At 46.3% G+C, this 27,407-nt stretch overlaps 4 protein-coding genes across 11 annotated transcripts in view; 3 read left to right on the top strand and 1 right to left on the bottom strand.

Annotated features, from left to right (window-relative positions):
- Positions 1–10,775, bottom strand: part of fbxl17 (F-box and leucine-rich repeat protein 17) — a 172,059-nt gene extending 161,284 nt beyond the window's left edge. Inside the window, exons 1-5 of the mRNA XM_026999750.2 lie at positions 10,603–10,775; positions 8,926–9,713; positions 8,426–8,548; positions 7,945–8,202; positions 7,699–7,830 (exon numbers count right to left, since the gene is read on the bottom strand). Of these exons, the coding sequence (XP_026855551.2) occupies positions 7,699–7,830; positions 7,945–8,202; positions 8,426–8,548; positions 8,926–9,693 (1,281 nt within the window). The 5' untranslated portion in view covers positions 9,694–9,713; positions 10,603–10,775. The remainder of the gene's footprint in view (positions 1–7,698; positions 7,831–7,944; positions 8,203–8,425; positions 8,549–8,925; positions 9,714–10,602) is intronic.
- A 63-nt stretch (positions 10,776–10,838) lies between these two features.
- On the top strand, positions 10,839–12,797 carry prxl2c (peroxiredoxin like 2C). 3 transcript variants are annotated; one of them, XM_035521842.1, is made up of 7 exons: positions 10,839–10,880; positions 11,104–11,510; positions 11,728–11,796; positions 11,909–11,962; positions 12,106–12,211; positions 12,414–12,551; positions 12,658–12,797. In XM_035521842.1, the coding sequence occupies exons 2-7, from the start codon at positions 11,331–11,333 to the stop codon at positions 12,780–12,782; spliced, it is 672 nt and encodes a 223-aa protein (XP_035377735.1). In that variant the 5' UTR covers positions 10,839–10,880; positions 11,104–11,330; the 3' UTR covers positions 12,783–12,797. The 3 variants fall into 3 exon arrangements, with proteins under 3 accessions (XP_035377735.1, XP_026855528.2, XP_026855527.2); XM_026999727.2 differs by lacking the exon at positions 10,839–10,880 and having other exon boundaries at positions 10,900–11,510; positions 12,417–12,551; XM_026999726.2 differs by lacking the exon at positions 10,839–10,880 and having other exon boundaries at positions 10,900–11,510.
- A 533-nt stretch (positions 12,798–13,330) lies between these two features.
- cdc14b (cell division cycle 14B) lies at positions 13,331–22,121 on the top strand. Of its 6 annotated transcripts, none has more exons than XR_003409948.2 (17): positions 13,331–13,642; positions 14,777–14,867; positions 15,063–15,138; positions 15,316–15,408; positions 15,559–15,635; positions 15,903–15,969; positions 16,072–16,134; positions 16,241–16,328; positions 16,421–16,651; positions 17,005–17,143; positions 17,395–17,557; positions 17,815–17,915; positions 20,246–20,293; positions 20,397–20,513; positions 20,837–20,869; positions 21,314–21,379; positions 21,497–21,522. XR_003409948.2 is itself a non-coding variant. In XM_026999719.2 (17 exons), the coding sequence occupies exons 1-17, from the start codon at positions 13,339–13,341 to the stop codon at positions 21,509–21,511; spliced, it is 1,947 nt and encodes a 648-aa protein (XP_026855520.2). In that variant the 5' UTR covers positions 13,331–13,338; the 3' UTR covers positions 21,512–22,121. The 6 variants fall into 6 exon arrangements, 5 of the variants coding, with proteins under 5 accessions (XP_026855520.2, XP_026855522.2, XP_026855524.2 ...); XM_026999719.2 differs by having other exon boundaries at positions 20,662–20,869; positions 21,497–22,121; XM_026999722.2 differs by lacking the exon at positions 13,331–13,642 and adding an exon at positions 13,671–14,572 and having other exon boundaries at positions 20,662–20,869; positions 21,497–22,121.
- Positions 22,122–22,977: 856 nt separating this feature from the next.
- Positions 22,978–26,170, top strand: znf367 (zinc finger protein 367). The gene is made up of 5 exons (XM_026999724.2): positions 22,978–23,501; positions 24,643–24,793; positions 24,871–24,990; positions 25,235–25,370; positions 25,562–26,170. Exons 1-5 carry the CDS (start codon positions 23,259–23,261, stop codon positions 25,815–25,817), a joined length of 906 nt encoding a protein of 301 aa, XP_026855525.1. The 5' UTR covers positions 22,978–23,258; the 3' UTR covers positions 25,818–26,170.
- The last annotated feature ends 1,237 nt before the right edge of the window (positions 26,171–27,407 follow it).

Raw genomic sequence — 27,407 nt, 5'->3', positions numbered from 1 at the left:
GCTAAGTGCTCCATTAATCGATTGGAAATCGTTACGCAATATCTCATATCAGCTTTGGCACTCCTGAAGACCGTGTGGAGAAACACGAGGCCTGTTTTCTGAGGAAGACATGTTTTTCCCTCCTACCTGTAGCGACCCCTAAGAATAGCTGAGAGACACTGGGAATGTGAAAGACCAGGTTTGTGACTTCCTGAACGACTGCCCTTTGCACCTCCGATAATTGAACACGCCGAACAGTTGAGACATCTCTGAAAACACGTCTCCTACCAATAAGCAGGAGAAGCAGGTGCTTAAATCAGCATACTTCTGACACTGCGGAGAATGTGCCATGACGTCTCCCGAGGGCGCACCGCAAAAGCAAGGGGTATATTTAGCAAAACAAGAGGTGCGCTGACCGGCTGGAATAACGTCTGCACCGTCTAGTCAAGAGCACACTGTTCGCTCTTCTGCTCACATGTGTCGTGGCGGTCCGCCAGGTCAGCTCCTCTCCTCTGATGAGCGAGTCTTCCTCCTCGACACGACCAGGCTTCCAGCGTGAGGAGTCGAGGATGCGCGAACCCAATCGCCCGTGACCCCGCTGACCTCGCCGTCTCGTTAAAGCGCCGTTGCAGGCCAAGAACCATCCATCGTGCCTTCGTTAGCCGCCACGAGACTCGCCGTGCTTATGAAATCGATTAATTATTCCTTGTGTTGAGCAGTGGTAATGAGAGCTCGGCAGGCCTGGGGGGGGGGCTGCCACAAGCACTGGGATGGGGAGGCAGGCGGGGACAATGTTACTGAAATGTAGGGCGCCGCCGGAGCCGAAAGATGGCGGGCGGAGCCGGCGTGCCCCTCGGTGTGTGTGTGTGTGTGTGTGTGTGTGTGTGTGTGTGTGTGTGTGTGTGTGGTGCCAAAACTGGCGAGGGCGGCGGGTCTCGGTCGTCCCGCGTAACGGAGCAGGGCGAACAGGGACGCGCCAGCGACGCCTCGCAGGTGCGGCAGCAGCGGGGTGGTGGCCCGCGGGCCACTCGCACTGGCGCTCTGTGTCTCTCCCCTGCTCTCGCGGAGCGCGAGGCGGATGGCGGGCAGGCAGTCGCATCCATCAGCCGTAATGAAGCTAGATGATTAGGGCAGATCAGGAGTACTCAATCAAAGGGAAACAGGACAGGGGAGACCGACGGGGCGGGCGTAGAGAGAGAGAGAGAGAGAGAGAGACAGAAGAGAAGGAGGGAGACGTGAACAAAAAAAAAAAAAGAAGAGAAAGACAGAAGGGGGTAAGGGGACGAGACGAGACGGAGAAGGGGGGAACGATTTCCCCAAACCCATAAGAGGTTACAGGAAGCAGAAAACTGAAATCTAAAATTAAAAAGTGAGAACGACGGCTGCTGAAACCTGAGCTAACGGGAACAGGGAGAAAGTTCTGAAAGGAGGGCAGTGAACTGAATGAGGAGAAGAGGGAGGAGCAGAGGCCTAGCCAACCTCGCCCAGTCCCACCGATTCCACGGCCAACCAGCAGCGATTCATCATCTGCCGTCCCACGTTACACTTAAAGGCTTTCATTTCTGCTCTCTGGAAAGAAGCCTCTCGGCTAGAGACGGGGGCAGCCGTGACATCACGCTTCCTCCAGGAGCCCAGACAAAAGGAAAAGCCATCAGGGACGGGGGGGGGGGGGGGGGTGTTAGGGGTGAGCGGGGTCGGCCGTGAATCGTCTACGGCCGACGTCGATAACCAAGCGCGTCCCCCCGGGTGATGAACACAACACCGGGACACTCGGCCCTACCGTCGGGCGTGCGGCTCACTTATGCGTAGACATGCGGGCAACACTAACCACAGCATAATAACAGGTCTGAAGGAAAAATCAAACAGGTCTCAGTCCCGCATCCCTAGAGAATCTCATCTTGTATGCCTCCTTTGCTCATTTGCCAACTGCCAAGCACACGGACTTTCTTTCATTTACTCTTTAAAGTCTCGACAAAGATGAAATTTCTTTAATCAATAAAACAAAATCCAACCATACCAAAAAAAAAAAAAAAGACACTGCCATTTTCATTTTGCCCGATACGACCTGAGGTGCCAAAACAGTTAAAGGTGTAGAACACTCAAATTACGGACACGTGCTAGCCTGCTTGGTAAAAGTTAAAAAGTGAGTAGCGTGGCACTTCCATCCAAAGCAGTGGCACGTCGCAAAAACCAAACGAGGCTAACACAATAGTGGCTGTACATCACTCGAAGGCTGAAGGTTCGATTTAAAGCACTTGCATCTGAACTCTGAATCTTTATTCCCACCCTTCACATGTTCGTCCACTGGTTCTGGAGTCAGAGACTAGTCTTGGAGCGCCCCCTACAGGACAGGATACACACTGCTACAATGTCCCAGCGTTGACGCAAGCAGCAGCTGTCGCTGCTCCTTTATCATCCAGATCCAAAGTCAAAATTATTTGTTCGATTAGACGATCTTATTTGAGCAAAAGGGCAGGTTTTCAAACAGAACCACGTCCGCCCCGGACGGAAATTACGTTTATTTAGTCGCAATTCGCGTACCTTTTTCATTCGTGTTGCAAAAACTATTCTGGGCGGCTCTCCGAGGGACACATGACACACTCTGGCTGGAGAGAGTAAAGCACCCCGGAGAGAGAGAGATGCTCACTTATTTCAATTACTATCCCTGGTTAGGATTTCTGGGAAAGCATCCGCCGCACTGATAACTTGAGTGGAAACAGATTGAGTGCCTAATCTTCCTCGAGATACAGTCCATCAAAGCCGAGAGCCGACGGCACGTTCTCGTCCAAAAGGCCAGCGCTGCAGCTGGGCCCGGTTCGCGTGCGACATCGGGACCAGCCGCCCCGCCGGGTCGCAAGGTGTAATCCCGCGCGAGACGCTTCGCTGAGTCCCTTCGTCTCGCAGCCAGACGTGACATTTAGAGGCCACGGTGCTACTTTCCGCCCCGCTTTTTTGTTCTCGACCAGACGGTAGCAAAAACATATCAATACCAATTTGTGTCACTCCGTCGGGGCCATCGAAGGAGATGCGAGCTTCGTCGATGGACGCAGTTGCTCCTCCCCTGACAAGCATGATGGAAAAACTCCGCACAGGGTTTTAATTAAACGAAAAAGTTTAGGATCTGCCGCCCGCAGCGGAATCGAGCAGACAGCCGCAAAGCAGTCTCCGGGAGGGCTGACGATGTGCATGCGTGATGTGGTCAGCGATTTCCCAGCCGCCTAGGCAAAGGAAGGGAGACGGGCAGGACAGCAGGAAATTGACACGGTCAAAAACCAAGGGAGTGGGAGTGCTGTTGCCCTGATCCACAGAGCTTTGTTAATGCTAGATGGAACGCAGAAAACAATCCCAGCTCACGGTGATTGGTGCTAATCTCGATGTCCCCTTGGAGCTCGTCGCCCAGGAAGGACTGAGAAGGAAGCAGCCAATGCTCACGTGTTCATTAAAAAGGTTAGTCTCCCTCTCGCTGAGACGCGCACAGATCGGAAAAGACGTCTCATCCGTGCGAAGCGGGGGAGGCCGAACGTATTCACCGTACTTCAAAAGCTGGCTCTATGTAAGCGTAATTGCAGGACTCGCTCCAGTTTCCAGGGAGCGGCCTGGCTCTTAAGATCACCTGATGGATGCACCAGAGGGTCCATAATAGACAGCAGTGATTACCACTCTTCTTTCCCCCTCCGTTCGGCCGGCCACGGCCTCGGTCTGATGCACTCTAAATATAGCCCGCCTCTTAAGCGTTACAGCAACGGTGTGCTGTTATCCCCAAATCCACAGAGCCATCTTCAGCCCAGGTTCAGGAAAAGATACTTGGAGGAGGAGGGGGAACGGACGAAAAAAAAATAAAAAAATACACATATAGACACATACATGTAATTAGAAGCAAATTGAGGCTGCGTACTAATCTATTTCGGGTCATCAACAATTCCATTTACATTGGACATTTGGGCTAATTAAAAGCGAGGATAATCAGATCAGCACGCGTGTAATCTCGGAGTCGTGCTCGCCTCCCAAAAGCGGCCGAGCCGTTTCCCTGTGATATCGCTGCCGAGGGAAAATTAAAAATCACATGCTTCGAGCAAGCCAATGGAGAGCGTTAAGCGGCAGAAAGAAAAGGCTCCTGCCACAGGAAAACCAGCTTCGCCGGCAGAACGCAGATTTAATTGCGAGGAACAAATTAATTGACATTATTATCCGTATGCTGAGGCTCTTCATGTGTGCTCATAATGTCATGAAAGTGACTTCTGCTCCTTCTGTTGCCTACCCCTGGATTTCTTTTTTTTTTTTGCCTGCAATTAGTCTTGCACTGAGTTTTGTAGATAAGACAATATAATTTGACTTTCAATATGAAATGAAAAAATGTATTTAAATTAAAAAAAAATAAATAAAATTGCATACTACTTCCTAAGAAACAGCGAAAGCTTTTTTGTTACATCTTTCATTAGTAAAAATGAAATTTGTGACAGCCCCAAGCCAGCTACAACCACTAGCTCTAGAGAGCACATGGAGACTTTGAGACGTGACATGTTTCTACGCCATATTGGACTGCAGATGGGGGGGGGGGGGGGGGGGCGGAGCCTGCCTGCTGGCCGCCACCCTCGCACTGACGCTAGCGCCAGGTTCAGCAGTTCAGGGCTGACAGGGAGACAAGTAGGCCAATTTAAGAGCCAGGGCTCTTTAGCGAAGCTGAACCTGGGCCTGAAACAAAAGATTTGATTTGGAGACCATCACAAGCTGGGTAATTGGCCTAACATGCTGCTTAATTGCTTTTAGTTCGTAGGCTCCTCAGCCATAAAGAGCCGGGGCAGGAGCACGGGATACTCGCTAAATCTGAATATGGGGGGGTTCAATTTATCCACGCTGGCCCCATGAGTTCAGATACTGCTCTCCTCACGGTTGGGTCATTAAAAACAGAGGCCATCTGGGTGGGGTGGAAACATAGCACTAATTGCATGGCATCTAGTGATGTTATCCCAAGCTACTGGGCCATTACTCAGCCAAATTACTGGACACTCTTCCAAGCTTCAGGACAAGCACTGACGCTAGACAGGTGCATACAGGTGGAAACTGTCTGTTCACATTCAGACCCCTCACAAAAGGTTTAAATACAGCCATACTGTTTAAAGAGTAAAGCATTGTAACGATTTATTAACACAAAATAAAGTCTCATAAGATGACTGGTCAAAAAAGACCAAAAATAATAATAATAATAATAATAAATCACTCTCCAAGGGCCTCAGTAGCTTTTTCAAAAATATTTAGGACCCCCAAGTTTCCAGATAATACTGATTAAAAAGAATTGTAAAAATAAATACACATAAATAATTAAATAAATAAATCTGATCCTCCTGGAAGGCCAAATGGAAGAAAGCTATAAGGAACAGACTGCCTAGAAACAACTTCCAGCTTTTTAATTATTCAATTATCCCAGTGAGGAGGAGCGCAGAGAAGCGATGAGGCAGAGCAGGGAAGCGGAGCACAGAAAAGTGCGCCCATCTGCGGATCATCCCCATTCATCAGTGGCTGAAAGAGGCAAGAGGCAGGATCACTTTACTCCATTAGAGGGGCCTGGGGGGGCGTGGCCATGGCCTTCATTGGAAATGAGTTGCGCAATTGTGCAATCTGTCACCAAAAACATTCGGGTCCGTCACCATGGAGCGGGTCCAATGTCGGGGGCAGACCTCACGGTGCCTCCTTGCTTCCACCTCAACAAGGTAGAGAGAGAGAGAGAGAGAGAGAGAGAGAGAGAGAGAGAGAGAGAGAGAGAGAGAGGGAGGGAAAGTGAGGTGGAGAAAGACTAGAGTTTCAGGGAAGCATGACCTCAGAGAGAGTGTGACAATGGTATCTTACTTTCACATGCCACGGTGAAAGGACGCTTATTTTCAAGGCAGGGAATATTCTCACAGAAGTCGTCCACTGCTGTATCTCAGCAACAGGCAGAGTGCCTGTGACGCCATTATACTACAATTATCATCAAAACCTCCTGCGAAGAAATACGGAGCACTAGTCAAGCTACCAAACCCGTAACACCAATCAACAGTTTAATGACGGTGCCTGCTAAGCATCTAAACTGGACGGAAATTAAATGACTTAAATCAATCTGGAAATGAGGTCACCCAAGCAATTTGCATCTTAAATAAAAGCGAATTTCAATATTAAAATGCAGCATGTGCTTAAACTAAACCACATAACAGAATGCAAGATGCGCTCATCGTCCCAGAGATCTGCACACTATACTCTTAATAGTAATGGCTGAAACAAAAGAGGGGAAAAAAAGCACATCTGTAGTTCTTTTGTGTCTGTTACATTCCAGTACTGTGCAAAAGCAACCCGAGCGCTTCTCTATGCCGCTCTAAATCAACGCCAGCGATCAACTTTCAAGTGAACTTGAACATGACAAGAATCGATGCAGGAGGAGCCGGCCAGAAGAGGGCCGCAGGAAGCCAGAGCAAGCTGTTCGCAAGCGCAAGAAGAGGTCACACATCGGGACATCTGGAAAGAGGAAGTGGTGAACCTGATCTAAAGCCGGCTAAAAGCTCGCCTTCGTTCTATTGGCCCTTTACTTAATATGGGAGGTTATTGCTATCAGGCATAAGTGGCCTAACAAAACAAGAGGCAGGCGGTGAGGGACAGTGAGGATGAGTGGCTCAGCACAGACCAGTCTGCTGCTCAGTATCATTTCACCTGTGATTCCATACATTTTTATTAAACAGAATCTCAAAGGGTTTTTTATGCATACCAAGGACCTGTTAGGCCAAAGACACACTTCAGGAAAGGTACACCGCTGCTACCTAGTGGCTACATAAAGGTACTGACAGAGGCCAAGGCTTTCTGGGGTGATATTTACAAGAGTCTGGATGTAATTAGGAACTTTTGACAGCCCTAGCTAATTGGTGGCATTGACTCCCCCAGGAGGCCCCTGTATTCAGGCTATTTTTGGAACCAGCACAAATCATTATTCACAGACCACAGAGTTCAGTAATGAATGGCATCTGAAACATCTCATGTGACCACAGAAAAACAATACACCGCAGAAGAGAGATGGTCCACTCCAGGACCCCTTTCATTCCCTCACTCATAGCCATCTTTAATAATCAGTAAATCCCTCCAGCATGTCCGCCCAAAAACAAAAGGCTTGAAACGGGGTGCACATGTTTCCAAGAGACGGGTGCCCACAGTGGGCATCTAGGGGAGGGAACAAAAAAAACCAAAAAAAAACCCCACACTTCAAAAGTAGGGAGCACAAAGAGAGAGATGACAGGAAGAGATTGCAAGGGGGAGAGTAGGTGAGAGAAGGACAGACATAAAGAAAGAATGGGAGAGAATAAAAAGCTATTAGAAGGACATCTGCTTTTGTTTTGGTCTGGAAGGCTGGGGGGCGCATGTGTGTGTGTGTGTGTGGGGGGGGGGCTATCAATGGCATGCACCGTGTTCAGACCCAGAGGCCCTGACTACATTAATCTAGATCAAATGTTTCATTTGGCCACAGAGGTCTCAACTTTCCGCTGTGAATTACTCTAAGAGTCTGACCAGGCCCTGCCTCTCACGTGCAGGTCCGTCACGTGAGATTCGCTTCTCTTTAGGAGCCAACTCGGCGGTAGGTGGGACGCAGAGAGAGGGTGCGTCCTCGGGTCCTGTGTGCAACGTATCGGGCATCGCGAGGGGCAAACCGGCAGGGACATTTTGGGGGACGTCATCGAGTGAGTGGAAACAGACGGCACCTACCAGCTTGTTCTCCTGCATGTAGATCCTCTGCAGTCTAGGGCAGCCCTTGGCCAGCACCATGAGGCCCTCATCGCTGATGTTGTAGCACTGCCCAAAGTGGACATCCTTCAGCTCTGGGCAGTGCTCACCCAGCTACACGGGAGGAGAACAAGTGCTGAGCGACACCGCCGGCTCGTAAACACGGACGTCAAGCCAGAATTCGCGCAGGGTCACGCCACCGCTGCGGCCAGCGCTTCAGTTACAGACCTGTTTGAGAGCGTGGTCGGTCAGCTTGTCCTGGTTGCCCACGTGGACCTTCTGCAGGAGCGGGCAGCAGGAGGCCGCCGTGCAGAGGGACAGGTCGCTCAGCTGCTTGCAGCGGTATGCTGTGTATTTGAGCAGGCCAGGACAGTGGGAGGCCAGCGTGCACACTCCGTGGTCCTGGACGTTGCGGCAATCAGAGATGTTGATCTCTGTCACGTTCTGCCTACGTGAGGCTATCTTTACCAGGAGGTCATCTTTCACCTGCATGGACATGGAGAGGGTCACGTATCCGTACTGCCATGTTTTGGGGTTTGTTTTTTTTTTGAAACTTTCAGAAGTACCACGACAGCTATATATTCAATACCAGGTCATTTAGACGAATGTTCTCCAATTTCCCAGAGCAATTTGTAACCACAAATTAAAACACTTGAAATGCAAGAAAAGCAGTGTGTTCGGTGTCAGTGATGTATACTGTGACACTAACTTGTTGGAGGCCGCTGAGATCAATTTGCTTCCAAAACTGGAAGTCTAAGCAGAGGTCGCGCCAGTACTTGCAGACCAGGGAGGCACTAAGACAACGCTCCTTCACTGACAAATGAGAGAAAACCTAGAAAGAACAAAAACAACAACAAAAAAATTAAAAATCAACCACGTTAAACACAGCATTATTAAAAAATACACATAATTCCTCTCCTCAGTTATTGCCACTGGGCAAATTTTACACACTAGTTTGGATATGAAACAAGCAAAATATAGAATATAAAATATAGAATAGCTGCGTGGCTAGAAACGTCACTAACTCTCTTGGGAAGTACTACTTTAACCTGGTCTGGGCTCGGTTTCCTGCTAACAGACATGAGTCAACCAAAGAACATCAGCTCTTCGGAATCTACGATCCGACAGCCGCATCATATAGGATGGAACTTTAATTTCGGGAGAAATGTGTGTAGTCTTGCCCATGCTTCCCAGGAAGCGCGCACAGACCTTGAGCAGAATGGACGAAGGCAGATGGTTGATGCGGGATATGTCCACACCCTCCGAGACGTCGCTGCAGGACGCTGGGCAGGACGAAGAGGAAGAGCAGCAGCAGCAGCTCTCGGGCGTGGCGGTGCTACTTGCGGGACTCTCGCCCGAGTCCGTCTGCAGTCCCACGCCCGAGCTCTCCTCCTCTGAGGAGGAGGAGGAGGAGGAGGAGGAGGAGGAGGCAGAGGAAGGCAAAGGGCAGTGCTGGGGCTGGAGGCAGCAGCCAGCCGAAGCAGGAGAGCCTCTCTCCTGGCCCCCGCCCTCGGGGCGTCCATCACGGATGGTGCAGCGCGGCTGCTTGCAGGGAGCGGCGCGCTGCAGCTCGCCGCACTTGCGCTTGCACACCATCTCGGCGTAGTCGGCAGTGGCGGTGGGCACGCAGAACAGCGGGGCACCGACGAGCTTGGCCGGCACGGCAGACAGCAGGCTCCGGCCCTGGCCCTCCCACACGGCCAGTTCCCCGGGTGACAGGAAGAACTCGGCGCAGTCGTCTGGCGAGCCCAGTGATGCAGCGTAGCACTCTGCGAGTTTGGTGGCGGCTGCCGCGCCGCCGGTGCGGTGCCTGCTCTCGAAACACTGATCGCCCTCGAAGCTCTCAGCACCGGTGTGCACGATGAAGCAGAGCATACAAGGGCCCTGCAGGAAGCAGTCCCGCCGCCTCCTCTTCCTGCGCAGCTTCCGGCTCCTCTTCTTCAGACAGTGACCATTTTTTGAGAGAAGATGGCCCATATAGATGACGCGCGGTACCTCTGGCAAATGGGGTGAGAGGGGAAGCAGAGGTGAGAAGCGACTTCAGAGGCTTTACAAAACGCTAAAAGAGTTTGGAACAGGTTTGGTCTTTCCGTGACCGCCAGCCAATGTTCATGAGGCATCATTTTTGAAAGGATAAAGATAGAAAATAAAGTTCTGAAATTCTCCGATGTACTCAAGCTTTATGCTGTAGCCCAAATAGTTTAAGCATCCACATCTAAACAGGGAAAACCACCAGAGATATCAGAGGTATCTGGCAAATGTCAACTCTCATGCCAATGCAAGTGCATAGAGGCGTATTTCCTGGCGTAATAACATAAGACAAATAACGAACATAAGAACTGCTGCAGCTGAACAGTAAAACTGTGTAAATATTTAAATATTTGTACTAGAACAGCTATCAACAGCTTAAATCAATAACATTACACCTCGAGAGAAAGCAAAATATTTACATCGGCACGAGTACAACAACAATAACCAGTTGCGGACACCTAAATGATTGTTGTCTTCCTCGAAACTATTCCGCACATTCGGCAAAAGCTTAAGTTATATTTAGGAAGAGAAAGCTACTCGGAAAATAGTGTAACTGTTCCCCAAGGCGTTCAATTCAGAGCTGATGTAACCTGCCACTATACTGGATTTAACAAGTGTCTACCGTTACACCTGCTCGTTAGCCAGCCGGCCAGCAAACTCAGACCTGGGGGCTTCCCTCCAGCCTTAGCACTGGTCATCCCCACTGTTAAAATGTCTCTATGTGTGAAGACATGTCCCCCAAAAGTCCAGTATTGTGAGACTGGGACGTGGGTGTCCAGGCGTTGCTATGAGAGCAGGGTTGAGCTAAGCTAGGCTAGGCTAGGCTAGCGAGCAAAGCTGCAAGTCTCTCCTCACCAGCGGGTTACGCGGCGTAGGCCACCTCTGTCCGGCGTTGACATCCTCCAGCACGGACGACTGAAATGCCTGCAAACAGACACACAAAGCCGTGCTGGTGATTCAAAGCCGCATAAACGATGCTAAAACTCGCCACTTCGGGCTTTTCGCTGTTTGAAAACACATCCGGAATCCGTGCCACAGAGGAAGTCCCGCCCTCGCCGAGGTGAGTCGCGACGTTGACGACGATTGTGATTGGCGGAGCGACGTGTCTGTAATTGTGCATCAGCCAGGAGTTGGTACGTTTCGTTTATTTATTTGTTTGTTTGTTTATTTTTGGAGCGGGGTGTTGGTTTTTTTTGTAAAGTGGCCTATTTGTAATTTGTAAAGCAGACTTAGCAATTTAATAATCATAACCCCTATTAGATTTACGATCAGTGATATGCAACACGCGGTTAATAATGAGCAGACTGGTTTGTTTACTATAGCAGTTTGACACTTTTGTGTCTGAAATACACACAGTACAAGCGCGACCACAGTTGACCCTGGGAATACTTTCAAAGAACTGTTGCTCTGACCGTCCTAGTGAACGTACAAACTTTCTGGAAACATGGAAGGTCGAAGTGAAAGCATATTTGGGCAGGATTCGGCAACGATGGGCGTGAGTTCATTCATCCGACAAGAAAACGCCAAAAATAGCACAGGCTGGCGTCCTAGCTCCTGGAAAACTCCGCTCCAGACACAGAGCAATGGCTGACGTCTACCCAGTAACGCAACAAGTCACCAGTTTGGGGCCGCGGACTGGTCAGGCAGCACCTGATGTCTGCATTGCAGGCGTAGAGGATTGCTTGATCTACAGTCGCCACGGGCTTGGTACAACGTTTAAGAGTTTATTCCACGACAGCAAAGCCATCGTTGTTTTTGTGAGGGTAAGAGAACGCCTCCGCTATTTCACACAATTCTTCGATTCTGTCCCATGTTATAACGGTGCTAAATTCCCATAACTTTCCCTGTTTCTAAACTCCTGAGACACTGTCGCGCTCGGCGATATCAGTCCGTCCAAATTCAGAAGGTGTGGCGGAGCTGTGGTTTTTTTTTCCCCTACAACAGCTAGTAGACCAGTTACTTAATGTTTTGTTTTGACAGAATTTCTTGTGTTACACTTGTAAAGAATATGTTGAAGACCTGAGCAAAATACCACAGGAATTATTACTGGTGAGTGTTAATACCTCAACAAAGCAGGCACTTGTTTTTATATAGTATAATATTTGATTTTGAAATCTTAAAGGCCTGCATGGAAGATATTTGTCTTTTTTTGCCAACGTAGGATGCTGGTGTCAGATTGATCGTCATTGGACAGTCCTCCTATTCCCATATAGAGGTTAGACACACATCACTAACCATTTCAGGACATTACATAGACTGAATACTGATTGATATAACGTAAAATACTGTATAAGAAACCCATTATTACAAATGCTAGTATCCAGAGTGTGCCTGAATAAACCACTTTTTTTCTTGTAGCCATTCTGCACACTAACAAACTATCAACATGAAATATATGTTGATCCAGAAAGACAAATTTACAAGAAACTTGGAATGACAAGAGGCGAGACATTCATGGAAACAGGTGAAAACTGAACTCAATATAACTGACTTTGTTCCAAGTTATCCCCTTAAAATTCCTACTTAAACAAAAAGACAAACTTCCGTTCAAGACTCCTTTTCGTTTTGTGGTGTTATGTTGGGAAATATCATCATCACACTGTATGTTCAACACATTGTTAAATTGGAAGATTTCCCACAGAATGTAATGAATGATCTTGTTTCAGCAGCCTCCAGGAGTCCCCATGTGAAATCCACTGTGCTTGGTGGGAGTGTGAGGAGCATGTGGCGCGCCATGACCAGCCCAGCCTTTGACTTCCAAGGAGACCCTCTCCAGCAAGGGGGCGCTTTTATAATTGGCCCAGGTACCGGTTCAAATGGAAAAAGATGTGTGTGTGTGTGTGTGTGTGTGTGTGTGTGTGTGTGTGTGTGTGTGAATAGTTGCAATAGTTTTTCCTCTTACATTTGCAGGACCTAATGTTCATTTTGCACATTTCGACATGAATCGATTTGACCATGCGCCCATCAGTTGGCTGCTTCAGCTTGCTGGTATGCAAGCAGTAGATTTAAGGAATCCCAAGATTATTGACATCTGAGAAAAAGGAGGGGAAAAAGCATTAAGGTTTTGCATTGCACTCTGCTTGTAAATATGTTTTCAGCTTTCACCTTTTAGGAGAATGTTTATTTTTAAAAAATGCTTAATAGTGTAATTATTTTTGTTTAACCTTTTTCTAATCATTGACAAATCATTCCATAAACCCAATGTACACTATTTTAAAGGAACTCCATCTGAGTTCCAAACAGGAAAGCCATCAAGCAGTTCATTTCAACACTTCTGGTATTACTGCGTGCAGTACTTTTTAATGTAGATTGTTTTAAAACGAAACATTGCAAAACTCACCGTTGAAGATTTGGACCTGGATTACGTTTAAAATGTTTTATATGATAAACAATATATATATTTTTGGAACATGCATTGTCTGCAATTTATCCAGTACAAATAACAGCATATTTATTTTGATACATGGGATAAATGCATCTTATTAAGCATATACCATTTCTGCATATGTTTCATAGACACTAAATGGTGTCGGCGGTTTCTCTGTATCATAAGTTTGGGCGGCGAGTTTGTGTAGGGGCACGCGCGAGTGGATGGCGCAGCTGACGTCATACGGAGGGGCTTCAGAAACTTGCCCTGCAGACGTCAGCGGAGGAAAAGCCGTGCTGAAACAGTTGAAGTGTGCTTGTGGACGAGAGCATGCCGAATGCACCCCCAAAATCCGAGCGGCGTATGCGCGAGCACTGCCAATTCCGCCCGAAATGCCAGATTTTCGTGCGCGAATAAGACAAAGCATGAAGCGCAAGAGCGAGCGACGACCTGAGTCGAGGAAAAGACCTTGCGCTGCGAAGAGAGAAGAGGCGGAGCCGAGGGCTGACATTTACATCGGCATAACAGGTAAACAAGACTCGTACTGGGACTAATTGTTGCTGCGATGTCACACAATTTGCACGCAAGGCTGCTGTTGGAACGCGTGGTTGTGATTTTAGGACAGCGGAGACCGTGCAGTGTCAAAGGTTTCCGCGAATGTGTGCATAGTCTCCCCGTAAACACAGCGTTAGCTTTATCAAGTTAGGACACACATAAACTTTACGCTCGGTAGCTGTTTTAACGTGGCATGTTCATCCCTATAGAGGAATAAGGGCCCTGTGGGACACAGGATCCAGTGTCGAAGTGACAACAGACCTGCCTGTTCATCTACGTTAAAAAAGACTGCAACGTCACATTATTTGAAGAATCTTATATCGATACGTGATATTCTATTCCGTAATTAAATGCTTACAGGAGGCAGCCAGCATGTCAGCCAATTGGACGCATGCAATTCTTTTGCAGCTCAAGGCGATGCATTAATGACAGTTACACAGTAAAAGCTTTGTCCTCTGGTGCAGTGATTGGCTCGTTCCATACAAATCATTGGATGAAACTCGTTTAGAATCAAAGCTTTCGGAGAAACGCCGTTCTATTGGCCGGCGGAAGGTTCTCTCCTAGCAACGGCTTGGGCAACGTTCCAATTAGAATCGCTTATGCGCCGTTTGTTGAACTTAAAATTCTGTGGTGGGGGCGGGAACCTAAAATGATTGACGCCTTAGCAGAGCCTTTCAACCAATAGGATTCTGCGAAAGGCACCCAATTGCGCAGTGTTAGAAGTCAGCACCGTTCGGGTATCCGTCGCAAAGCGAGCGAGGATTTCCAGGGGACGAGATTTAAAAGCTGGGGTTTGGAAGTGAGCATTAACCTCTGAACGACTAAAACAAAGCTTCTTATAGTCCCTACTCGGCATGTCTAAAGAAAACAGTGATCCTTTTAACAGCATCGAAATCATCAAAGGTGAGTGTTCGTTAATTGTCGAGCTGTTTTTAAAAACTACTGTTAGTAACAGAAGGACTTTTTCATCGTCTGAATGGGCCGTCTCCGCTGAGCAGCGACTTCCGGAACGCGAATTCAAACGTGCAGTGTTTGTTTTCGGAGTTTAGCGCCATGCTTTCCCTTTAGCGGTGGATTCTGTGATGGTTACCGGCGTTTATTTTCCAGATCAGTTATATTTCGCCATCCTTAATCAGAAGATCCGCTGCACTCCTGACAGACACTGTTTCTGCATTGATGAGGAACTCTCGTATGAGAAGTAAGACCTGTCTGTGTGTCTATTCCGCACGGACAAAAGAAAATGTTGTCCGTTACATACATTATCGCTTAAATTAGTACATATTTACATACTCTAATACATGCATGCTTCAATCATTTCTGTTTCTAATTATTATTGCTTATAATACATGTCTATTAATGCTGAAGTATGCTGTTATAATCTCTGTGCAAACAGCTTTTATGCGGACTTTGGTCCACTCAACTTGGCCATGTTTTACCGCTTCTGTTGCAAACTCACCAAGAAGCTGAAGGTAACGTTTTATGATTTTATCAAGTCTTGTCAGGAAGGCTCCGATGGCCCACTTGTTTTCCAGTGCTTGCGTTTCAGTCTGTGCTAACCCACATCGTATTACGGTGGTTTCATATGCAGTGGAATTAAATGAGTTACTGGTGTAAATGTTCGCATGTCACGTTTCTCCTAAATCTAGTCTTTCGCGCATACCAAGAAGAAAGTTGTATTCTACACCTTTGGTGACAAAAGGAAACAAGCAAATGCTGCCTATTTGATCGGATCCTACACTGTAAGTATTGAAGGACTAGGATTTCTACACCAAACTGAGTGAAGGATGCATAGGACAGTTTCAAACATGCAAAAATGTAATGTAAAAAAGGGACACCAGTAGGCCTTCTGAGCTGTGACAGAAATAAACTGCTCTTCTTCCTCCCTGAAGGTGATGAATCTTCAGAAAACACCTGAGGAGGCTCACAGCCTTCTGGTGTCCAGAAACACCACTTATCTTCCTTTTCGGTAAATTTCATTTTATTTAGTCAAAGGAGAACTATGATCTTGTGGTTCATAGAACTGTTGGTAAACATATTTTTAATAATGATGATAATACATTGTATTTATATAGCACTTTTCAAGGACCCAAAGATGCTTACAATAGTCATTAAAAGACATTGATAGACATGTAAGATAAATACAAGGTATTATATTTTTGACTTCTTTGTTTAATTCTGCTGCCGGAGGCTCCTAGAGAAATACAAAAGCTTTTCTTTGTCTTTCTTTTTACAGGGACGCCTCGTTTGGAACTTGCATGTTCAATCTGAGCATCCTTGATTGTTTACGTGCTGTGCACAAGGTAACCCGCACACCTGCTAAAGTTGGCAGGACCTCACTTTTTATACACATTCTTTCCTAGATTACAGTATATCGGTGATCATGTTTGCCTTGTATTTGTTAGGCTTTGCGGTATGGTTGGCTTGATTTCTCCAACTTTGACGTGGAGGAATATGAGCATTATGAGGTAGTGTAATCTGATATCCTGCTCTGAGTATGAAAGAAAAGGGGTGTGAAACCTGACCATGGCTGTTTCCTCAAGCTGTACATCACTGAATCCGACTGTTCCACAGAGAGCGGAGAACGGAGATTTAAACTGGATTATTCCCGGGAAATTTTTGGCTTTCAGCGGTCCGCATCCAAAGAGCAAAATTGAGAACGGTATGCTGGGAGAACATGCCTGCGCTGATTTGATGATTCCTGATAATGGACGGTTTCTCTTTGTGAGGGTGACGTTTGAATGGTGTCCACAGGTTATCCGCTCCATGCGCCCGAGGCCTATGTCCCGTACTTCAGGAAGTACAACATCACCACTGTCATACGCCTCAACAAAAAAATGTACGATGCTAGACGCTTCGTGGATATGGGTTTTGACCACCACGACCTGTTCTTCGTTGATGGAAGCACGCCTAACGATGCGATCGTCACCAAGTTCATGAATATCTGTGAGAATGCGGATGGTGCTATAGCTGTCCACTGCAAAGGTAACACGCACACATTTTTGCTTACTGTAAATGTTTAATACATTTCTAAACCAAAGCAATTTGTGCTTAAGTGCTAAAGAAGCTGAGAAACACTGACCCATAGTGAATCATAACTGTATAACTCCTGTGTAACTCCTGAATCATAACTGTATAATCCGAACTAGTGTTCGGCTCAAATATGTGGTGGGGAAAAACATCCATAGTCATGTTTTATTTATATTTTTATATAAATAATTTTATTTATTTTTTATTTATTTATTTATTTATTTATTTGAAGCTTTATAAATAAGAAATGGCTGCTTTTGGACCTGCATTGATGAAGGTTTATTAATGGCAGTAAATGTGGGTTTCAGCTGGACTGGGCCGCACGGGCACACTGATAGCCTGCTACATGATGAAGCATTTCAGACTGTCTGCGGCTGAGACGATCGCCTGGATCAGGATCTGCAGACCCGGCTCGGTGATCGGACCACAGCAGAACTTTATTGAGGAGTGAGTGAACCTGTTATCTTTAGACGAGGCATATGAGGAGAAAGGTTCTTTCTCAGATTCCTGTTGACGTAAACTGTGACAAATGACCTATAACATTGTTATTCAGATGATCTAAAGCATGGTATGCCCCCAGTGAAAGTTCACGTACCACGGACATTCAAGACAGTATGAACGCCTCGGTCAGGCTTAATTCTTGCGTTGTTGTTGTGCCTGTTTATTCTTTATTAATTAATAAATTAACAACCAATTAGCAAGCAGGCCAGTCTGTGGGCAGAGGGTGACCTGCACCAGCAGAAACTCAGCAAGCAGGAAAATGGCTCGTGCAAGGCAGCCGTCACGGGAATACTGTCGGGAGTGGACGACATCTCCATCCATGGTCCAAACAAGAACATTGCACCGCGGAAAACCGAAATGGTGGGTAGCTTGGAGGATTAGGCCACAAGCTATGGCTTAATTGCTCAGAGCTGCGATTGGGAGAGTCCTCCAAACTTGAATGAGTCAATCCACTCCTTGAATGAATGAGTCTCAAGAATTAGTCATGGGTCATCCTGGCTGTTCTTCCCTTTTAGTGCTATTCTACCCCTCTGTGAGTTTCATCTTTTGATGATACGAAGGCTAAACGGGTTGTTTTAGATTTTTATTTATAACGGGAAACATTTCCCCTTTCTCAGTACAACGATGAAGAGGAGGAACGCAATGGCCTCACGCAAGGTGACAAACTGAGAGTGCTGAAGAGTAAAAGACAGTCTAGAGCATCCACAGGCTCCTTATCGTAAGTATCATAAGTCAGAGCCGTATTCCGTTCTTTTTGTGCACACGTCACGTTTTTGGGAATGTGGTATTTGTATTTCAAAACGTGGTCAAAGTTTCTTTGAGTTTGCATGTGACCAGCACCAACAGGCAAGATTTCATGCACGAATCATATCGGTGGGTGGTGGGGCAAAACCATGTTGGGGGGGGGGGGACGGACTACAATTTCAAAACTCATTATTTGAGACTCCACCCCCCTAACCCAGTTCGGACACTCAGACGGAAAAGGAGGGAGATTGCAAAAGCATATAGTAATGAAGCGCCTCTTCCGGCGAGGTGTGTGCGTGGCCAGCCTGAGTGTTGCCTGGTGTTGAGAAGGTCACAGGGATAGGAGGCAACTGCAGTCTCTGAGTGGCCACCACTCAGCTTTCGCATCACGACAGAAAAGTGTTGCTTGGTCTTTGACGTCCACGAGCAGTGGAGGCAGTTGCTATGGCAATAGAGGTGCGGCTTCCCTAGTGTTCATTTATTGATTTTTAGAATTCGCTCAAACATGTCTCAGTATATTATTGACATTTTGTTTTTATGTACTCGGTGGGCGGGGGGCATATAGATTTGTAATCTAGGAATTAGTCATCACAGTTCCGTTAACAGTATTGATGAAGTGTTTATAGATACTATCTAATATTTTCAGTTCTCTTTATCAAACAGACTCTAGATTTTGGCCTGAATTTATTGCATATATAGAAAAGTATCTTCAAATCCACTGTGCATAAATTGGCACTGTCACATTATGGTTGCTGTCATTTGACGCAGTAAGGATGTAAACAATACAGTATTCTGCATTTATGGTGGGTGGGTGTGGGTGTGTGTGTGTATAAACTGGAAAGTATTGATTTAAAAAAAAATTTCATTGAGAGGCTGGGTAGATAAAAAGGGAAATTTGATAAGAATAAGCCTTAAGTACAGTAACATCTTTGGTCCTTATAATTTATACTCTTGTTGGTGTACCAAACCCATCTAGCCTTTCTTTCTCAACATGGAAGACGACCAGAGGTTTTAACCAAATGGTTTGACTTGCATGCTTGCATGTGGTCTTGTGGAACATAGATTTTGTCGGTATGCTCATTCTCTACATTCCTTTGCATGCCGGCTACCACCTACCACCTACCACACAACCCTGTGCTGTGCAGTACCCAAGGGATACTTGTGGCAGTGTTGAGTGTTGTAACAGACATGGCTCCCCCCACCCCCATACTGCAGAGTGGATCAGCCCAAGGCAGCCATCTAAACCACATGCTGCACTTACAGCTAGCATTACAACCTGGATAATGACTGAAAACCTGGCAACCTTGTATGCCCCCCCCCCCCCGAGTATTGCTTTCTTTCCAAAGGTAGAGCCAAATGGTGAATCTTGGGCTTGAACTATCCTGCACGGGAGGGCGGGCGGGGGGGATGAAAGCGTCTCTTCTGGGAATCTGTGGTCTCTCCTTCCTTTTGTTGTTCTGTTTGATTTAAACTGTGTCCTCCCTCCTCTGTGTCTAGATGGCTGGTAGCTATGCTGGTTTCCTCTCTTTGTAGCTTTGTCCTGTGGTGGCTGTTGTTTGGCTTCCCCTCTCCAGTCTTCCATTACTGTATGCGCAGGTCGGGATTGTAAGTGCTCTCTCGCGTCGGTACCACTCGCTCCCTCTCTGGACACGGACATGCTGTAAGTGTGCTCCCGTCTCCTCTGTCTCAACGATTCCCCTTCCCGATCTCAACAAGGTTCTCTGCAGGGCTGACAGAAATCTCTCAAGGCAAACGATCACGTTTGTACGTAGCTGTGGATGTACACCAAAAAAAAAAACATGCTGGAAGTCAACCGTTTCCCCTGAGGCTTGGAATTGGTTTAGCAAAAATCTAAGAGAACTTTGATGGTAAAATATCTTGGACGTTTGAGCTGACAGAATGACTAAATATGATTTAATTTTATTCCCAACTACATTTACAGCATTTGGCAGACCTACAAAATTGTTGGAATCTTTATAATCTTGTCTAGTGCCATTGCCCAGATATCTTTGGTTTAGGATGTTGCCAAACTGCATGCACACACTAAGCTGCCATTACTTCGCTATCTGTAGCCTCCCTCTTATCCACTGTGTGCAGTTTGTCCTTAGTAATTGGAGACAAACGTGTTAAACCACTATTCATGGACGGGTCGGTGCTGAGGTATAGGCCTCCCACTCAGAAGTGTCCTGTAGTATGTTCTCCACAAGAGGGCACTCAAGATGCATCACTAAGATACAAGACCAGTGACATGGCTTCCACAGATTGTGTTCTGTCCTCCTCACACGCTGAAATGTCTTGCCGCAGGTTGGAGGAGAATAAAATTCACACCAGGTCAACATCTCACTCACTGAGGTAATTGGTTATAATGCAGCCAAAGCCTTCTAATTTTGTCATACTCATTTTGTTGGACATTATGGGCTTGTGTTTATGTTTGTTTGTTATATAATCTACACAGAATCATTCTGCAATCAAGTGCGCAAGGCTGTAAACCCGTAAAATCTTCAAATCCTTCCGACAATGCGGATGCTAGGAAACGAACAAGAACCTCCCTTGCATCAAAAAGATCTAGCAGGTAGGGACTTTCACGATGACCGCGGGCTCCAGAACAACATGTTAAAGCCAGAAATCTCAACACGGTTCTTCTGTGATGTTTTTGCTCGCATTCATTCTGTGCACAAGATCTGTTCCTCTCCATTCAACAGTCCATTGTTGCATTCCAGACTGGCAAGGTCTTTGGGCAACTTGCATGTAATGGCCAGTGAAGAGAACCGCAAGTTCTCTGAAGTTAATCCAAGCCCTATGGCAACAGAAAACACGGGCAAGCAGTCAAGCTTAAAGCACACAAGCCCAGTCAGCAATGAGCAGCTCAGTTCTACCGTTTCTTCCCCAATCCAGCACTATGGCCACAGTCTGAGCCGCCTCGACTTAGTAAGTCAACCAAAGTCGTCCCCGCCCCCATATCGCAAAGTACTTTAATGAACCAGCCTTCAAGCTACCCTCTTCTTCACTTGACTTCCTGCATGACTCTGGGAGGTATGGCTATAGCTCCTCTCTGCTTGGGCGCCGTTCTGCCTGCTTGGTGAGATTACGCATTCTGCCGAGGGGTTCCAGTGGTCACCCTTGCAATGAGCAAGTTTACAATTTAGTGTGTCTGTTTTTGGCTAGTAAAAATGGACAACCAGATAACAAATGGTGACTTCACCTCCCACTGATCCCTTGAAACCCACTGAACGAGAGACTTTTCATGGCTGTGTAATGCACTTGCAGTGTTCTGCTCAACAAATCTGGTGGCAACTTTTGTAGTTAACTTTGTAGGTTTAAACTGCATGCCTGTGTGTCTCTTTCTCTCTCTAACAACCCTCCATGTAACAGAAGAGCAGTCTCCAGAAGAAGGAAGACTCTACACTCTTTGCAATCAGTGCGCTTTACAAGACTCTGGTATTTCATTCCTTTCTCCCACTCTCTTTTTGGCTTCCAACTTCTGCTGCTTCTCGCATCAACTGCTAAAAACACAGATTCTTCTGCATGTTAATTTAAATGTTTCTCTTTTCACAGTCATTCCATTCCTAAAGCTAGAACACCTCTCCTCCGCTAAAGTGTTTTCCCCCAAGACCCAAGTGAGAGTAACTTCAAGTCTACAGCTTGTTTGTTTGTTTGTTTGTTTTTCTAAGTTGCCAACAATCTACAACGGACAGTTTCTTTTTAAAACATAGGTGTTTATGAACTTGCAAGCTTCAACTGTAAATTTAAAGACGATTCATTTTAAGACCGGGATCTTGTGAATGCCAATGTAAACATCTGTGATCTTTTTTATTTCAATATTAGTATCATGAGTCAAGAAACTTATAGACGGTAGCATACTTGCTAGCATACAATACTTGTTAAAATAACCTATCTTGTCCATAATATGCCACTCTGTGACTAACTAAAATCTGTAATTTAATGTGAAAGTTTTTATGTTTAACTATGTTTGGCAGCTGTTAGCTGTATATAAGCAATTATTTGATAATCTAAAGGACATTATGTACATTTTTGCCTGTAAATAGTTTATAACTTTTATTTTGCCAGATTGTTCATTCATGTATTATCATGGTTCTCATTTCCTGAGCACATTTATTTCTCATGTACTAAACCTTGGATCAGATTTGATTTTCTTTTAAGTAAATCTATTATTGTCTAACGTAGTTGTAGATATCATTAATTTCTTATTGTTTCTATGAATTTAAATATTCTGTTTTCTATCTTTTAATATATACAATCATAGCTGTAAATTAGTTAAGGGCCCCCAGTTTCCTTGGCTTGAGTCCACACTGTAGATTAGACAATTGTATTACTGCAATTATTCAGCATTGTTTAAAGGAAACCTTGTAACGCAATCCAAGACCGTTATCTCTGTGGACGTTTTCATATTATGAAGTAACCACGTTGCAAAAATACTATGAAGTATTTTAAGCTTTTCCTGGTTCCGATTACGTCTCACCTATGAATATCACAGTGATCAGTATATAAATACTAATAGCCTGCTGTTATATTAAACCGGTACAGATAAAGCCAGATGTGCTCCCGATACGTCTGTTAACGCATGGCAGTAGGACGGTAACATCAGCTCCTTAATAAAGTGTCTTTGCGGGTTGATTGCGTAACCTTGGGGCCTTCGCGCCTCTTTTCCCTTTAAACGCAGCTTACCACAAAAACACGTGTAAACATGCACTGGGCGCGGGAGACGCTACATGCTCGGGTAACGGCCACGGCTATTGGCTCAGGAGCCTGCCAATCAGAAGCGGCGCCCTTTGAGGCGTTTAAAAACGCGTTGGTTGAAAAATCCTCGGACCAATCGGTGCAAAAAATTATTGTACGGATCCCTCCATTGGCTTAACGTGTCCCCCGGCTGCCCGCCCACGCCCGCGATAGGTCGGCTCTTACGCCTGTGGTACGCGGCCTTTAATATCCTCGCCGCTGATTCGCTAGAGCCGCTCGGGCGCGATTTCTAACGCGGGAAACGATGCAGGGTCGGGTCGCGGTAACGAGCGTGGCGACGAGCTCCGCGGAGACTACCTGCGTTTACCGACAAACGAGAAGGTTTTCCTTCATGGGAACGATTGTGTTTTGAAATGAGTACTTTTTTGCAAAATCAAACCAAATATTTGGGATCTCGGGCAAAGTGACTCGCCGGATAAAGAATTCTCTAGTTATCTGTCACTGGATCCTTTTCTTCGCACTTAGGCTGGTGTTCGTCAGCCTCTCCTGGAGGATTGGACTGACTTTTATATTATACGGACTTTTTTAAAAGCTTTTTTTCCCTTATTATTCTTTCACGATGGCTGACAGCAAACATCCTCAAGTCATTTTTTGTAACGACTCGCCAAAACGAGTTCTGGTCTCCGTTATTAAGACGACTCCGATAAAGCCCAAAGCCGCGGAGGCGGCGATGCCAACCAGCCCCGGCTTCAGCGACTTCATGGTCTATCCGTGGCGATGGGGAGAAAACGCGCACAACGTGACGCTCAGTCCGGGATCAGGGCCCGGGGCCGCCTCGGCTGCAGACACGGACCACCTAAAGGTAGGATGACTGAACGGGCGCTGGTAAGGAATGAGCGGCGAGCTCAATGTAAAGACAAAGAGAAACATGGGGAAACGTTGCGTCTTTATTTGTTAAGTAGCTAGTCATGGCACGGTGGGTTAGTGGGGTTGCGTACGACCCGGTGATTGAAGTATTATCCTGTTGGGGGTGGGCGGGGGAACTGAAATGGACGTTGAAACGAAAACCTAAAACGCCCGCGATTAGGCTGGGACGTGGATTTTAAACTCCACTTCCTACTGTAGCAGCTGTCTTATGAAGTGACGTCAGCCTTGCGCGCCAAAAAGCACATTGTCATTCGAAAAATAACCTTTACAAGCAAAGACGTCAGATGAGTACATGAGGTTAGAGAAATAGCCGTTACAAGCCGTCGGATGAGTACATGAGGTTAGAGGGATAGCCTTTACAAGCCGTCGGATGAGTACATGAGGTTAGAGGGATAGCCGTTACAAGCCGTCGGATGAGTACATGAGGTTAGAGGGATAGCCGTTACAAGCCGTCGGATGAGTACATGAGGTTAGAGGGATAGCCGTTACAAGCCGTCGGATGAGTACATGAGGTTAGAGGGATAGCCGTTACAAGCCGTCGGATGAGTACATGAGGTTAGAGGGATAGCCGTTACAAGCCGTCGGATGAGTACATGAGGTTAGAGGGATAGCCGTTACAAGCCGTCGGATGAGTACATGAGGTTAGAGGGATAGCCTTTACAAGCCGTCGGATGAGTACATGAGGTTAGAGGGATAGCCGTCGGATGAGTACATGAGGTTGGAGGGATAGCCGTCACAAGCCGTCGGATGAGTACATGAGGTTGGAGGGATAGCCGTTACAAGCCGTCGGATGAGTACATGAGGTTGGAGAAATAGCCTTTATAAGCCGTCGGACGAGTACATGAGGTTAGAGGGATAGTCTGTACGAGGTTAGGGAGCATCTTAAATGTGCGGCGTTCTACACATCTCCTTTTTCTTGCCGTATTCTAGTGATATTTCTTTAATTGTGTAAAACGTTGATTGGCTAGCTGCAGGTAAATAAAATTTTCTTTTGCTTTATGTTAATGTTTTAAAGACATGCATACAGGTGAAACACAACTTTTCAGTGTTTTGTCACTTCATTTTATGTGATGTAGGACGGGATCCGGCGTGGCCGCCCTCGCGCGGATACCGTCCGAGAGCTTATCAGTGAGGGTGAGAACTCCACCAGCCGCATCCGCTGCAATATCTGCAATCGGGTTTTTCCCAGGGAGAAGTCCCTGCAGGCTCACAAACGGACACACACGGGTAGGTCCCACTCTGCCCAACCGCCCCGACCTGCCACAAGAAAGCAGCAAAACGAGTCGTGCTTGTGTCTGTCTCAGGTGAGCGGCCTTACTTGTGTGATTACCCAGACTGCGGGAAAGCCTTCGTCCAGAGCGGCCAACTAAAAACTCATCAGCGCCTACATACCGGAGAGAAGCCTTTTGTTTGTTCGGAGAAAGGTGAGGAGAAAAGTGACAGCTATTTAAAACATGTCTGGTGCATTGCCAACAAATTTCAGCCGGCGTGAGGAATCAAGAACCACCGCTGCTTTCTTAGTTATTACCAGCATACTACTGATTAAACGGATTCTCCGAAACTAAGTTCAGCTTCGCTTCTGAATGGATATATCCAGTCATACCGTTTTCAGAACAGCGTAGCTGAACCAGCAACACGGACGGTTTTCTCCTTCTCTCTTCCTCTTAGGCTGCGGTAGCCGATTTACTCACGCTAACCGACACTGCCCCAAGCACCCATATGCCAGGCTGAAGAGGGAGGAGCCCACAGAGCCGGGGACATCCCACGGGGCCGACAACAAGGCCGTGGCTGAGTGGTTGGCAAAGTAAGGAGGCGTAAGCATAAACGATAACGCGACCGGCTCGGGTTTCCCCGGCCAAGGGCCGTAGGACCGGGCTGCGGAAAGCACCGTAGTTTTGTCCATGCTAGAGTGTCGTTTTGATTGCGGCACCTAAAGGCGCGCTCGCTCACTGCTTCGCTGATCGGTCGGTTGACCGAGTGACGGTGTATTTTCAGATACTGGCAGACGAGGGAGCAGCGAGCCCCTGCCCCTAATAAAGGAAAAGCCCCGAACAAGGTCGCCATGGAGGACCAGGAGCAGCAGGACCCCATGGACTTCCTGCCCTCCGATGAGGGGGAAGAGGAGGAGCCGGAGGAAGGAAAGGGCAGCAGCGGGGGCGGAGCTGCCCGGCGACGCCTCCAGGAACAGAGGGAGCGCCTTCATGGAGCGCTGGCTCTCATCGAGCTGGCCAACAACGTGTCGCCCGCGTAAACTAGACACTAGGGTTGCATTATTCTGGGTTCTGTCCAGTGTGAAGCAAAATATTACAAACAAGCTCTCGTAACCTCTTTCTAAATGTAGTGGTTTATCGGGAATTTCAGCGCTCCTGGTGAATGGTTGACATTACCAGCCATTTTTACCCACATATGCAACCCTAGGATTTCCTGCCCACTAATGCACCTGTGGGATCGGCATAAGCTAAAAGCACCTTATTTTTTCCCTCCTATTTTTAACTTTAGGCTGCTACCTTAGTAGATATCTTTATATGAAGAATGTTTGTTTGGGGTTTTTTTGTTTGTTTGTTTTTTGTTTTTTTGTTTGTTTTTTGTTTGTTTTTTTGCTTATCAAAGACGATCATTTTGTTTTTGGGTTTTGTGCACTTTTTGTGGTAATGCATTGTTTTTTTTGTTTGGTTTTTTTTGTGTTTTTTTGTTTGGTTTTTTGTTTGTTTGTTTTTGTTTGTTTAGGATGGAGTTTGTGTGTGAAATCGTGAGCATGTTGACAACATAGGTGGACATGGGTGCGTGTGTGTGTGTGTGTGTGTGTGCTTGTGATACAGGGTGCATTCAGACACTGCATTCATTGTTTGGTGGTGGAATACGCAGTCCAGTCAAGATGAAACCAGAATAGGCTCAGTGCATTTGCTTATGAAGGGAAGGCCAGAGATAACAAACCACAGGAAAGGCTACACTCTTTTTGCTTTGCTCCTATATATGTTCCAACTGAGGTTTTACAGTAGTGTTATTTAGTACAGCTAGACCTGCTTCAATGCTTCACTGCAGTGTCAATTCTTATTTATGTTAACACAGCTATAGTTTTTAAATCTTCCACTTATTGCTTCGAGGTTTGAATCTACATAGTAACATTAACTAACTCAAGCTCTGAACCATAGAAAGCCCCACATACTTTCAGCAGACAATATAACAATATATTAGTTTATAGCAAGTTGTGCTTCATGGTCACTTGCCCTAGTAAAGCACTTATGGAGTTAATGTTCATTTACTGTTACTTCTACATTAGCAATTTGAAAGTGGGATCTTTGTTAATGGTTATAGCATCTTCAAGTATAGCAGAATGGGATTACAAATGTTCTCACTTTAAACCCAGAGATAGCACTTGTTTGGGAATAAACAATGACATTTTAGTGCTTTCTCAGTTGTACTAGAGGTGGCAAATTCACAGCATGTAACACTACGTTAAGGGTTGCTTCTCCCAAATCCTTTGTCAATTGACTTTTTTTTTTTTTTTTCAGTTTTTCTACCCAAAAACCAGATTTCTTTCCAGATTCCTTTTATAGAATTGGACGGTTAGTACAGTGAATGTTGGCATATTGCATAAACTTGGTTGCAATTGTTCTAATCAACAAATGAAAAGTGGCCTCATCTGGTGAAAATGTATAACTGGAAAATGTGTATTTACTGTTGAACGTCCAATGAGAAACAAATTACACCTACTTGTATTTTATATTTGCGCATCCTTCCTTATTGCCTTTGTTTTTGAGACAACAGAATGTAAATCAGGTTAATCTGGAAAGTTTGCTGTGTGGAAAGAACATTGTAAATTCCTAGAGCAGGCATTTTC

The sequence above is a fragment of the Electrophorus electricus genome, chromosome 23 (genome assembly GCF_013358815.1).
Source record: "Electrophorus electricus isolate fEleEle1 chromosome 23, fEleEle1.pri, whole genome shotgun sequence".
NCBI lineage: Eukaryota > Metazoa > Chordata > Actinopteri > Gymnotiformes > Gymnotidae > Electrophorus > Electrophorus electricus.
Note: the sequence above shows the minus strand (reverse complement) of the source record. Positions and strands in the feature narration are given on the sequence as shown.